Genomic DNA, 14,319 nt, shown 5'->3' on the forward strand with positions numbered 1-14,319 from the left:
AATGGAGTGAATGGAGAGGAGGGTGTACAATGGTACAGCAGGTAGAACACTCTCCTCTGGTGCAGAAGGCTGTATGTTCTATTTCCACACCACGTAGATCAATTGCTGACATTGCAGTGCAGCATAAGGGGGTGCTTCACACCTGAATGTGCTGTCCTTTGGATGAGATATTAAACCAAGGGCCCATCTACTTGAGCTGGTGGTATCATGGGTATATATACAAAAGACTGTGGGTTTGGTATAATGGCTAAATTCTTTGCCACATAGGCACAGGGTAAAGGATTTAATTCTGACCTCAAGTTATTGGCTAGGTTTAAAATGACCCACTGGGAAAGTCAGCCTAGATTTCTGCTGTGAACCTATGACTGACAGGCAGTGGGACAAAGTTAGGCATAAATAATTTATCACGTCTTACATGCCCTTAACCAGGTTTTTACTTGCACTTCAGTTCTTAGTCATCATTTGCATAACTTCAGAAATTCTGAGTTACATATAATCAGCCAAAAAAAAATGCAGCATGACTGTACCTATCTCATGTTCACTGTTTTAACTCCCCACTAACACTCTTCCTAGTCTTTTCTATGACAAATATAAAGCACTGTAGGGCCCTGGGTGAATGTAGCATCAAAGCTTTCCCAATATACTGCAATGGTCTCTACTGGAGTGCACTCTCAGATCCACCTGTTCCCTTTGGTATATTGCAGTAAATATAACCAAGGTTAGCTCCTACTACAGTCTCCATTTTGCTCAAAGGTAAAATGCCACCTATGTGCAGCACATTACTAAAGTGAACTCATCTGCAAGCACTTTAATTAAAGCACAGTTCTTCAAATTGTCCAGAAGTTCATAACGGCCTGACAGCCAGTGGTTGCTGGTAACCTCGACTGACCTTGCAAAGTGTGTCTTTTTTAACCATAGGTTTTGTCTACAGATGCGTACAAATATTCATATAGTTTTTACAAAGAGATATAAATCTGCAGAGGGTGCCATAATAAACTGTTTCTAGACATAATACACAGTAACAGTTCAATGTAAAAAATCACAAACCTCCCACAATCCCAGCGTCATGGAAGAGTACCCTCCCTCTTTGAGATGTAGGCCAGTTTCCTCTTCCAGCTCTCTCAGTCCAGCTGTAAGAAGCTAAAAAAAAAAATCAACATTATATATGACAGGAATGGAAATGTTCTTGTTCTACAGCAATACACATTACTAAGGAACAAATGCTTTCTAATATCAGCAAAACAGACAAGAAACATTAAATAATCTTAAATGACACAAATACATTGTTTTACGATAGATAATACTGCAGTTTTGTTTTATATACTAAATCCCAGAGCACACAGGCTTTCTTGTCCACTGTGTGGATATATATTGATCAGCCTTCATGAATCATCTAAAATTACCATACCTGGTGCATCATCAGATGTTTACTTCCAGCACATCATCATAAGTTCTACAACAAATCCTCTATGTCTGCCAAAGTTCCAAATACACAACAGAGCACAGACCTGTCCCACATAAAACAAGCTTCTTAAATCTACATTTTCTTTTATAAAGAAAAAGTAAAACAAGTGGGAAAAACACAGACTAGATCACACATTAACTTGAAAAAAACATAACTTCATACAATACCACACAAAAATACACATGTACGGCACCTCAAAAACAGCAAAGTCAACCTAAATCAGTCTCGCATTGTTAATACTAAAATGAAAGAATAACAAATAGAATAAAACACTGACTCTAAAACTAGCCAAATGGAAGAAGACATTACTGGCAAAATGAACCTGATTCTATCTAAACTAAATAACAAGCCCTTACATAACCCACACTATATTACCAAAAAATAAATCAATAAACAAATAAGTAAAATTAAATAATGTTACAAAAATAAATAATTAAAAAAATTTGCAAAGTACTTCAGAAGTAGAGTACTAAACATTACAATATACTCCATAAAGACCTCTGGAAACTTTCTAAAGCCCTATTCAAAAGGCAGGTTATGCATTTACCAGAGATTTGAAATTATCAGAAACAGTAATTCAAACCAAAAAGAACAAGGAAAAGAGATTAATGGAGTATATAGAGTCTAGTTTGTGTAATAAATGAAAAATCTTGTACTGTTAGATGAGGAACTCAGTTTAGGACTCATGGCTTTGCTACACATCTCAAAATTGCCCCCCCCCCCCCAGTGTTCAGTATAAGATATTTAATTTGATGCACACTAGATTTGTGTGTGTGTGTGATTCACTGTGTGGTGTTTTCTTTTCCTCAACAGGTATGCAACTGTAGGGTTAGAATATATAATTTATTTATTTTACATTTGTTAACCGGGGGTGTCTGACTGAGCCAAAAAAGCCCTTTTTCAGCAGAGGCCCAGGGAGAAAAGCTCTACACAGAAAAATAAATACAGAGACATTTAGATATTTAGACATGATCAGTGTACATACAAATTACAATATACATGTTTTACAGTGGTATGCAGCACATCAACAGTTACAGTGGAGAAAAGAAACAAGAAAACATTAATTTAAAAATAAAGGTAATTAATAGATTTGTGGTGTACAGCTGAAATATGGAACATAGGTAGAATACATACATAGTACATAGGTACAGTACATACACTGCACATTAACCAGTGTTTGTAAGTAAGCTCTTTATGGTATATATGTTGCATAGGATGTTTCAATGATGTGGGGGGTGGAGCCTCCCCTACTGAGTAAGCTCTTTATGGTATCTATGTTGCATAACATGTTTTCATTGATGTGGGGGGGGGTGGAGCCTCCCTACTTTGGAGTGCATGGGGTGTTGTACCCTTTCAAAAAAGCTCTTTATGGTGCATATGTTGCCTGGCATGTTTTCAATGAAATGCCTGCTTAGTCAAATGTAGTTTCAGTCATTTGAACTTGCAGTTTTTTTTTCATCTTTCAAAGATACCTTTGACAAATGCTGTATATTGACACACACATTATATATATATATATATATATATATATATATATATATATATATATATATATATAAAATACATACACACAAATTATTTATGTTTATATGCCAGTCTTTAGTACTGCATAATGTGGCTTCCCCTACACTTAATTTTAGCTTCTGTGGAGCCGCATTATAGAGTTTCCTAGCTACGCAGTATCAATAGCATTCATCATTAATAGCTCTTTCTCTCTTAATTATCTTTTACTCCATTTGTTTTTTTTTCTAGTTAACCACAGCCGTGGAATTTGCTACCCGACTGCTCCAAGAACTACTGTCCCTTAAAACTGAAAACAGAAAAGATATTGCCCAGCGTTTTCAACTATTTCCACAATACTAAATACAGTGTATGTATCTAAGTATAATTTGCCGGCAGTACACCATAGCACACCCCTTTTTCTTTCTCCACCATTTCAATTCCTCTATAATAACTAAGCTGAATCTATCTTTCTGCTTTTTTTTGAAAACTGTAAGCCAGCTCTCCTTTGCAATTAAACCTAACAAAAATTAGAAAGCCCTGCTAATCTCCCACCTTCCTCTCCACTTCCCTATAACCATATACCCAAACACTCAGACTATTAGGATCTCCTCCACTCTATTATTTTTAATGCTACTTCCAGCTCTCATTACAACTTGCATGCAGGATGGTTTTACCTTTCTAAAGGCTATTTTTGTCTCAACCTGCTGTTATTCTGTGCCCACTGATTGTTTTTATTTTCCAAGTTGTTGCAGCCCTGCTCCATTCACTCTGCACATATTGCTCCCCATACCCTACCCCCATTCCCACCCTCCCCATTACAATTTTTTATACCCTCCAGTCCCTCCTCTTCATTACTCCACTACCCACTTGCTAGCTACTTCCTGTCTAATCTCAATTACACTCTCACCTCTCATAACTAACTACAACCGACTAGATTATCTCTTACCTTCCCTCAATTATGAAACACCTTGTCATTACCTCATTACTCCTCCTAGCTCTCTCTGCTCTAACCTCCTATTACACACAACTTCCCTCTCCACTGCTTAATTTACCTACCCACCTTACCCTTGCAACCCACTCTACTCCCTCCTTCTTCAAAATCTCCCCCACCTTATTCAACCTCACCACCTCCTGTACCCTTAAACAAACCGATTACCTATACTCCCCCTCCCATAAACCCAAAATAAACTACTCAAACTACATTGTTATACTGCCTCTCTCTCTCTCTTCCCAATCATAACTTACTTATATCTGGAGACATCCACCCAAACCCTGGCCCCACTCCATCTTTTCTCTGCCGCAATTCCCCCCTCCTCTTGCACCTCCCCTCCCTCTCAAAAGACTTTGCACCCTCCCCAACTAACTACTCCTAACTCACCCATATCCAAGCACCTTACTATCTACTCTCTTAACATTCAAAGCCTAACCAATAAAATCACGGAGCTCCACACCTGGATTGCTCATATAACCCCACACATCCTTGCCTCATCTGAAACCTGGCTTAAGCCACATATCTCTAACAATGAAATTCTCCCACCAGGCTATGTCTATCGCTCTGACAGACTCCCAAAAAAGGTGGTGGTGTAGCTATCATCCACTCAAATAACCTCAACCTCTCCCCCCTCCCCTCTCCAATACTTGACTTCCACCCAGCTGAACTTTTAATCTTTAACTGCCACCTAAACTCCCACAAAAAACTAGCTATTGCCTCCATATATATTCATCCAGGAAATAACCTGCCCACCTTAGAAAATATTCTATCCTGGTTTTGTAACAATATACCCTATGAAACCCTAATCTTATGAGATGTAAACCTAGACTGGTCTAAACTAAAAACAGACTCTCCTCAAGTAAGCATCAACCTGTACAAGTTCCAACAATTGATATTTCCCCCACCAGCCTCCATAAAAACTCTACTTCTAGCTCCATAATTGACTGGATACTCACCAACACCCCACACCATTACCATAATCCTACCACCCTAGCAGACCAACTGAGTGACCACCTCCCCACATCAGTCCTTCGATCCTCTACCCAACCTCCCAAACCCCAGCTTTTTAGAAACTGTCATAAACTCACTAACTTTAACACAGCCCAATTTAAGTCTATTCTATCTACCATTGACTGGTCCAGACTTAAACACATCCCTCTAGACGATGCGCTAAATAGCTTTAATACCACTTTCCTGAATATTCTGAACTCACTTGCTCCCTCAAGGAAGATTAGAATAAAACCCAACTCTGCCCCCTGGCTTTCCAAAGAAACCAAGTCCCTTATGTCAAATAGAGATAGAACATGGAAAGCCTGGATCAAAACAAAGGAATTACCTCTTCTTCATAACTACAGACAACTCAGAAATCTCCCAAAGAAACAAATCCTTATTGACAAAAAATCCTTCTATAACTCAGCCGAACTCAACAGCAACTCCAACCCCAGAAAATTCTGGACTGCCATTAATAAAGTAATTTCCCCTGGCCACAGCTCCACCCCCTCTCCTTACCCAAATACATCCCCTCTTGAAACTGCTACACTCTTCAAAAAGCACTTTATAGACACCATTCAAACTCTCATTCCTTCCACCTGCAACACTTCTTTTCAACCCACCCCTCCAACCCTCCTAACAAACATCTGTTCTCTTTAAAACCAGTTTCCACATCCTACATCAGATCTCTTCTTATAAAGCTCAAACCATACTCCGCTTCAACTTATAATTCCCCCCCACCTTCCTCAAACTGGCTGCTGACTCCATTGCCTATCTGGTATCTATACTGATCAATAGATCAATACTGGAATCTACTGTCCCTACTGGAAATCCTTCTACACAATTCCCCTACATAAAGGTAGTAACTCTACAGACCCATCTAACTATCGACCCATAGCTATCCTATCCCCCCTTTCTAAAATCCTTGAAAAATGCATACACACACAACTACTCAACTACCTCCCTCAGTCCAATCTTCTCAACTACCTCCTTCAGTTCAATCTTCTCACTCCCACCCAGCATGGTTTCCACCCCCAATCACAGTACAACTACTGCCCTATTATCCTTCACTCATACCATTGCCTAGGCCCTTGACAATAAACTTATATCCTGTCTCTTCCTAGACCTCTCCAAATCCTTTGATATGGTCTCCTATCCCTTACTGCTTTCTGAATTTGCTAACCTTAACCTATCTCCTTCCTCTCTTGCCTGGTTCTCTAGTTACTTATCCTGCAGAAAGCAATCTGTTAAATGGCTTTCCTCCTCTTCTTCATTCATACCTGTCCCAACCGGGGCACCACAAGGGTCCATCCTGGGTCCCCTGCCTTTCAATGTATTTACTAATGATCTCTATACTTCTTGCAAAAATTCCTCTCTCATCCAATATGCAAATGCAATTACCCTTATCTCCATCTCTGACAATATATCTGAACTCCATACTCTCACCCAAAATGTCTTCTTTTCCACTGAGCAATGGCTGTCCAGTAAAGTACTCATACTTAACCCAAAAATGACCAAACTATTACTATTCCTTCCCCGATCTCTCTACCACCATAAAACTACATTTACTGTCGCCTCCTCAAATAACACTATTGTCAAACCAGAACCTCACACTAAACTCCTGGGTGTCATCATAGATGATGAACTTAAATTCAACTTACATATACTTCAATGTATAAAAAAGACACATCATAAACTTGGTCTATTGAATCGCAATGAAAAAATCCTAACTGCAAATGCCAGACTCTCCCTTGCACATGCTCTTCTTCTCCCCTCCCTTCTTTATGCTGCCCCAGTACTCACCAATATTCAAACAACCACCATAAACAAACTCCAACAAACATACCATAAAAAATAGCCAGATTTATCATTAACTCCCCATACAACTCACATCACTGTCTTGCTCTAAATACTCTTCACTGGCTCAAATTCCCTCACCTATTACTTTTATCACAATTAGAAATGCTACACTCCATTTTTTATAAATCTTCATCTTGTCCTGCTCTCTCTTCCCTGATTTCTGTATATACCCCTACTCAGACCCTCCGTACCTCTCTACAACTTATTCATATCTACCACAACTCCTGTACAAGCACTCCACTGCTCAAGCCTGGAACAAACTTCCTAGAGACATTTGTCCCATTATTCACCCATCCCACTTTAAGGAAAAACTCAAACTTCATTTACTCAACTCCAAAATCTGCCCGGGTCAAGCTCCACCCTAACCTTTCATCTCCTCCTTACTACTAAGTAGCCCTCTAATCTATGGGTTCTCAGCATTCAGTTATCACATATACTGCTTGTTGAAAAACTAGAAGTAAATATGTAAATATTTTTATTGTACTTGGTCATGTGTTAGTATTTTTCTTCTCATGTCCTTCTAGCATTTGTTGTATAATCAAATTGTATCATTATTTTGTACTCAACTGTCTTTTTGAGTTTGCTGATGTAAATGATTGACTCAAATGTTCGAGTCTTTGAATGTAAAATAGACTGTTTGTATTGGAGCTTTTCTCCTCAGGTCTCCACTGAAAACGGTCCAAAATACCAGCTGGACAAACTTGGTTAATAAATGTCAAATAAATAATAAATAAATATACATATTGAGAGAGAGAGCGTTAGCTATATATTTACAGGGTGGGTATTGTTTATGGGAAAATAGGCAATTATCTGTTCAGTGTATGCATATTTACCTTTCAGCACACTAACTAAACACTCTTTTACAATGTTGCTCAACATAACAAGCCTGCCCTAAGCTAGAGAAATAACAGGTTCATAGGTAGTTAATAGGTTTGCAATCCCATGGACTATTAAGCCTAGCCCAAATTCTCAGTTGCTCCCAAGTACTGTCTGGTTAAATGACTTGCTTGCGCTCACACAGTAGGCAAATGAGAGCCAAAGGAATCAAACCCTGTACCACAGGCACTACAACTTACAGCCTTAACCCTCTGTATCATCTGGTAGACATGGAAAGCAGGACAACACAACACTGATTCAAATTCTCTCTAACATTATCTGTGAGACTGATATGTCCCCTCTTGTCATTTTATGTGGCAGCAGATGGGGTGGCCTGGTATGAGAATCCTCCTTTCACCATCCTCTACACACTGAGGAGTTGTAGCTTGTGATGATGTCCTTCTAAAAGTTTAACTCTACTTACTGTAGCTAGACTGGATGAGAGTTAGTGAATACTGTTCTGGACCCTTCTGACAAAGCAAGCATTATGAGTGAGTGTTCTGTTAGTATAAATTACCAAGCATCAATCCATTTATTCCCAGAATTCTTTTGGGAAGAGGAAGTGAAGAACTCAAACATGAATAAAATGGAAGAAATCACTAAAAGTGAAAAGCCAGACTACAAACATAGCAAACATTGATCTGGAAGAAATTTAAAATATTGCAGTCTCAAAGTAAAAACTGTTCTGTGGTTAAAAAATGAAACCTGATGGCAATTACATGTTGCTGTGGGGAAAGAAATCTCAAAATAAGGAGCAGCTGCAGGAAACAGTACAGTTGTGTAAAATCTTACCATAAAAGTCGATGTCCTTTCCTTCACTGTTGCAGCATTCTTTACACTTGGGATTCCCTGCCTTGGACAGCCAGACATCCCGCCAGTATACCAAAGTCTACTGTTGTTTTAAGGTATGCCGGATATCACACATATGCTCCTCATGTAGTATAGGGCATAAAGGTCATATCCGGACATACCATCTTCAGAACTGATTGCCCCAGTAGGAACGCCATTCCAAGGAAACCCAAGAGATTACCAGTATATCCAGGAAAGAAATAGACTGGGCAAAGGAGGGGGAGAGTGAATACTACAACACTGAAGGAAAGGACATCTACTGTTATGGTAAGATTTTACACAACTATGTCCTTCCATTCACTGGTTGCTGTATTCTTTACACTTAAGAGTGCCAAAGCTCAAGGAGAAACTTGGGAGGAGGAAGGACCAGTAGACCTCTCTAGGAAGGCATGAAGAATGGCCCTAGCAAAACCATTTTTTTCCAGAGAGACTCCATCCAACTTGTAGTACTTGTTAAAATTATGCACAGAAGTCCAAGTAGCTGTTTCAAGAACAGAATTAGTATCCAACCCTTGTAAAAAAACACCAGAAGAAGCCACAGCTCTAACAGAATGAGCCCTTAGAGAAGAAGGAAGGCTCTTATCATGAAAAGTACAACAAAAACAAATAGCCTTTGAGATCCAAGAAGAAACAGTTTGCTTGGATACAGCTAATCCTAGGGATGTAGGATGAAAAGAAAACAATCAGATTTTCTAATAGATTTAGTCTCATCCAAATAAAATCTGAGTTGTCTATGCACATACAAAATATGCAGTACCCTCTCACTGGCAGATTGCAGAAAAAAAAGTAGGCAAATGAATAGACTGACCTTGTGTATAAAAGAAGGATTAGTACACAAGGACACCCTGTCCTTATGAAATACCAAAAAAGGAGGACAAGCCATAAGGGCTTGCAGCTCAGACACCCATCTGGCAGAAGTAAGTGCCAACAAAAGAACAGTCTTCCAAGAGCAATGTTGCAAGGAAGCTGAAGCAGCAGGCTCAAAAGGAGCCTGAGTCAACTTCTCAGAAACAAAATTAAGATCCCAGGGAGGAGGAACAGGCTTCCTGGGAGGTTTAATATGAAGGATGCCTTTAAGTAATTGTTTAGCCTCAAATCTAGAAGCTAAAGGAGGAGATAAAGGCAGACAAGAATAGATATCTGATACGTGGGCCTTAGTAGATAAATAGGCCAAACCAGCATTGAGCAATTCACACAAATAAGACAGAACTAAAGGAATATCCACAGTAATTGGGTACAGGTTACAACAGAGACACCAAACAGAAAACCTCCTCTATTTGGATAAGTAGGATTTCCTTCTATTGGGTTTCCTGGCCACCTGCAGGACCCTCAGGATATACTCAGAAAAAAGTGTCTATGTGGAATCAAAATCCTATCACCCACAGTGTCAGCTGAAGAGTGAACAGGTAGGGATAGATGAGAGATTCCTTGTCTTGTGTGAGCAGATCCACCCTGTGAGGTAACTTGTGATGGGTGCATTTGGCTAAATGCAGAAGAAGAGGGACCCAATGCTGTTGCAGCCAAAAGGGAGTCAGCAACAACATTTTGGGAGCGTCCTGCTGAATATTGAACAGGATTTTTGGAATGACAGGAAGGGGAGGAAATGCATAAAAAAAATCCCCTTCCAAGAAAAAGGGAAGGCATCCACTTTCCACACAACAGGACCTGGGACTTTGGAACAAAATAGGGGAAGTTGTCTGTTCAGAGGGGAGGTAAATAGATCTACTTGAGGAATACTCAATTGGTGGACAATGTTCAGAAACACATCCCTGTAAAGTATCCATTCATGGGATTGATTTAAGTGCTTGCTCAGACTGTCTGCCACAATGTTTTGACCTGAAGGGATGTAAACCGCCTGAAGAGTCACTTGATACTGGACAGCAAGATCCCATACCAGGAGTGGCAGCTGGCAAAGAAGGTAAGATCTTGTTCCTCCCTGTTTGTTTATATATCACATCAATGAGGTATTGTCTGTGAATACCTTGCGAGGCCCTGGAGGAAAAAAAGAGGATGAAAAGCCTGAACAGCCAGCATAAGAGCTCTCATCTATTTGACACTGATGTGCTCCTTCTACTGAAGAGGTGACCGCACCTCCTGTACTTTTAGGGAGCCAAAGGCTGCTCCCCATCCCACATCTGAAGCATCTGTGAACAGTTCCTGAGAGGGAAGAGGAGTCTGAAAGGGAGCCCTGGACTTAGAGACAACTACTAGATCCACTGTGAAGTTCATTTTTGAGACCAGGAAGAAGAGAAACTACAAAGATTAGAGGATGTGCATGTTGAAGCCAAACTTACGTCAGAAACCACTGAAACTTTCTCATCTGGAGTTTGGCCAGAGGAAGCATAGGAATGGTAGATGCCATGAAATCCAGAGCTCTCAGAAACCCTGTGGCTGTAATGGAAGTCACAAGAAGAAGACACTGGAAAAAGCAAATGAGTGTCAAGGCCTTTGGAGGAGGCAGGGATGCCAGCATAGGCACCATCTGAATCCTGCAGCCCAGAAAAAAAATGATACTGAGAAAGAGTCAGGGAAGACTTTTTGAAGTTTACTGTGAACTCCAGGCTCAGAAGAAGGGAAATGACAAAATGTAAAATTTTGCAAAAGGATCTCTGGAGAGGATGCCTGAAATAGAAGGGTGTCCAAAGTAAGGAAAAATGTGGATCCCTTGAAGCCTGCAAAAAGCAATCGCAGGAGTGAGGCATTTGGTGAAAATCATTGGGGCAGTAGAAGAGAACTGAAAATGCTAAGAAGCAACAGAGAAATGTAAAATCTTCCTGAAAAAAGGATGGATTGGACTATGGAAGTAAGCATCCATGAGATCTAGAGGCACTATCTAGGCCTGAGGGAGTAATAGAGGAAACACAGTCTGAAGGGACAGCATCCAAAAGGTGGGCACCTTCAGAAAAGTGTTTAAATGATAGAAGTTTTGAATTGGTCTCCAAGTACCCTCTTTCCTGGGCACTAGAAACATTCTGGAGTAAAACCCCCTCCCCGTTAGAGACATAAATACCTCCTGAATAGTGCCCTGAGTCAAAAGGTCTCAAAGAACCTTTGAGAAAAAAGGAAGTTGTTCCCGAGGAGGCTGAGGAATACCCATAAAAGGGGCATGGGATTTCTACATCATGAAATACCCCTGGCGAACAGTGGACAAAACCCAAAAATCCTGAGTAATCTGAAGCCAAATAGGAAGATAAAGAGGAATGTGGCAGGGAAGAGACGGACAGTCATACAGCACCTGGTTTATCAGGAAAGGAAGGCTTCTGAGTTCCTGAAGTCTGAGTAGCCTTAGCAGGAAGAGCCAGCTTACCACTCTTTTTGCCCTTAGAACGAGGGTGAGATTGGGAACAAAGGCTGGCTTATTGGGGTGGTTCCTCTGAAATTTAGGCACAGGAGAGACAAACACATATTTAAGTTCCTCTAAAGCCTTCCCCTTATCCTGGAGGGATTTAAACACACCAGCAGCTGCTTCCTCAAACAAATATTATCAAGAGGAGCATCTATCAACTTAGCCTTGATATCATCAGGTAAAGGTTAAAAGTTGAAGCCTAAGACAAGAAGCATTTATATTACCCTTTTGTACGACTTAAATCATACGATTTAAATAGCGAACGCTATTTCATCGTACCTAAAATATCTAAACCACAAAATATCAAACATACAGAACAGCGAATTTTTTCCCAGAGAAAAAATTTGCTGTTCCAAAACACAAACACACAACACAAGCACACCAAAATAAATAAACCACACACATACACTTAACAAAACAATAATTCTAACCATACACTACTACCTATCCACTCACCTTAACCCAACCCTAACCCTAAAGTCCCTAACTACCGCACACTCACCTTACCCGCTCCCTAACCCTATAGTCCCTAACTACCGCACACTCACCTTACCCGCTCCCTAACCCTAAAGTCCCTAACTATCGCACACTCACCTTACCCGCTCCCTAACCCTAATGTCCCTATCGCACACACCTTACCCCGATCCATTCCCACACTTACCATAACCTGGTCCGTAACCTTCCCACCACAACAGAGTAAATAGCGAAGCCATGGAACGGACAACCGAAATCTTACCCTAGGTAAGATTTGAGTTCGATAACCGCTATTTTGAGTTTTTGACAGAAATGGGTCGATATTATAGCATTCGAAGTTTAAAAACTTTGATACTATAATATAGACCTGACAAAAATACCTCCTCATTACTGAACCAAAAGCAGCAGCCCTAAAAGAGACATCTGCTGCATCATGACTACACTCGAAAGAATGAACTACTTGAGAAGTCGTCTCCAACAAGGAAAGAGCAGAAATTTTGCCCTCAGACTCTGGGAGATCAGAAAGAAACTGGCAAGCCTGAAAAAGAGCAGCCAACACACACCTGGACATATGGATCTGATAATTAATACTCCTAAAAGCCAGGGTAGCTGAGGTGTAAACCTTCTTACCTAATCTTTCCATGGTTCTACTGTCTTTATCAGAAGACAGTAGCTGTGCAAAGGAACCAACTGAAAAGGCTTATCAGAGGCTACACACACCACTGAGGGGTCAGCAGCCGGACATCTGTACAAAATGTTACAGCTCTCAGGCACCCTATAAAACCTATCAGGCTTCTTGGGAGCAAGGGACAGAGAATCAGGAACTTTAGAGGCATTGGAAAAAGCATCCCATAAGGCAGCCAAAACAGAAGGAATAGCAGAAGGTTTTGGAGATTCCATCTGCAGCAACTTACAATAACTCTTATGGATTTCAAAGACCTGAGCACAATCCCATTTAAAAAATCCCATCATCCTAGAGATTGTGTCTGCAAAGGAAATTTTTCAAAGGGAGTATCAGGACTGTTAGATTTCTCTTCCTCTGACCCATAGTACAAAGGAGAAGAAATTTGGGAAGAGTAAGCAAGGAATTCCTCTTCAGAATCTGACTCCTCCTCAGAGGAATCCTGTTCCCTGGGCTTTTTAAGGGGAGTAGAGGCCCAAGGGGGAGGTGCAACAGAAATCCCATGAGGAGGTTTTAATGCCATTAAAGCATTACAAAAAAAAAAAACGAGTAAATGCTTCCCATTCACTCTGTGGATCCCTAGGAGCTGGAGAAACAAGGTTTGTTTTTTGTTTCTTCTTTAAAGCAGTGTTCACCTTATAAAAATTAGAAGGCTCTGACCTAGGACGGCATTCAATAACCACAGTAGGAACATCTTCTCTAACTAAAATCTGTGGAACACCCACAGGCCCCTCGGAAATAACTGTGGTTCCCCCTGAACATCCAAAATGGATGCATGCAAAGCCTCATCGGACATGCTGCAAGCTGGATCCTCACTAGTCTCTAACCTGGTTGCGACAGAGGAACTGAACAACAAAGCCAAACAAGCCTCCAGGTTCTCACTGACCTCAGGAGAAATGTTTGGCAGAGTCTGAAGAGTGAAAGATTCTGGTCTTAACTTTTAAACCTTCTTCTTCCCTAATGGCTGACCCTCTGAGTGGGAAGATCCTTCTATGGTATCTTTAGTGAGAAGCTTAAGGCACTGGTTCTCAAGATACAAAGTAAGGGGAAATGGTATCCTTAGTGAGAAGCTTAAGGCACTGGTTCTCAAGATACAAAGTAAGGGGAAAAAAAGCCTACTACACAGGGTCTTTGCTATGAAAGCCTGACAAAAAGAACAAGTCATATGGTTGTGAGACGCTCCTAGGCAAAATAAACACTTATCATAGTGGTCTTTATGGGGATTCTGTCTCCCGCACTGGCATTTACCCTTCCTGGATGACATTAACTCCAGAAACAACAAA

The 14,319-nt window shown here is 40.5% G+C and overlaps 1 protein-coding gene across 3 annotated transcripts in view; it reads right to left on the minus strand.

Moving 5' to 3' along the window:
* The window catches only part of NUDT17 (nudix hydrolase 17), a 203,969-nt gene that overhangs the window by 103,565 nt on the left and 86,085 nt on the right, over nucleotides 1-14,319 (minus strand). For all 3 annotated transcript variants that reach the window (XM_044079723.1, XM_044079724.1, XM_044079725.1), the window contains exon 5: nucleotides 1,048-1,140. In XM_044079723.1, coding sequence (XP_043935658.1) covers nucleotides 1,048-1,140 — 93 coding nt within the window. The remainder of the gene's footprint in view (nucleotides 1-1,047; nucleotides 1,141-14,319) is intronic.

This window comes from Protopterus annectens, chromosome 8.part0 (genome assembly GCF_019279795.1).
Source record: "Protopterus annectens isolate FY-2018-M chromosome 8.part0, PAN1.0, whole genome shotgun sequence".
Lineage (NCBI taxonomy): Eukaryota > Metazoa > Chordata > Ceratodontiformes > Protopteridae > Protopterus > Protopterus annectens.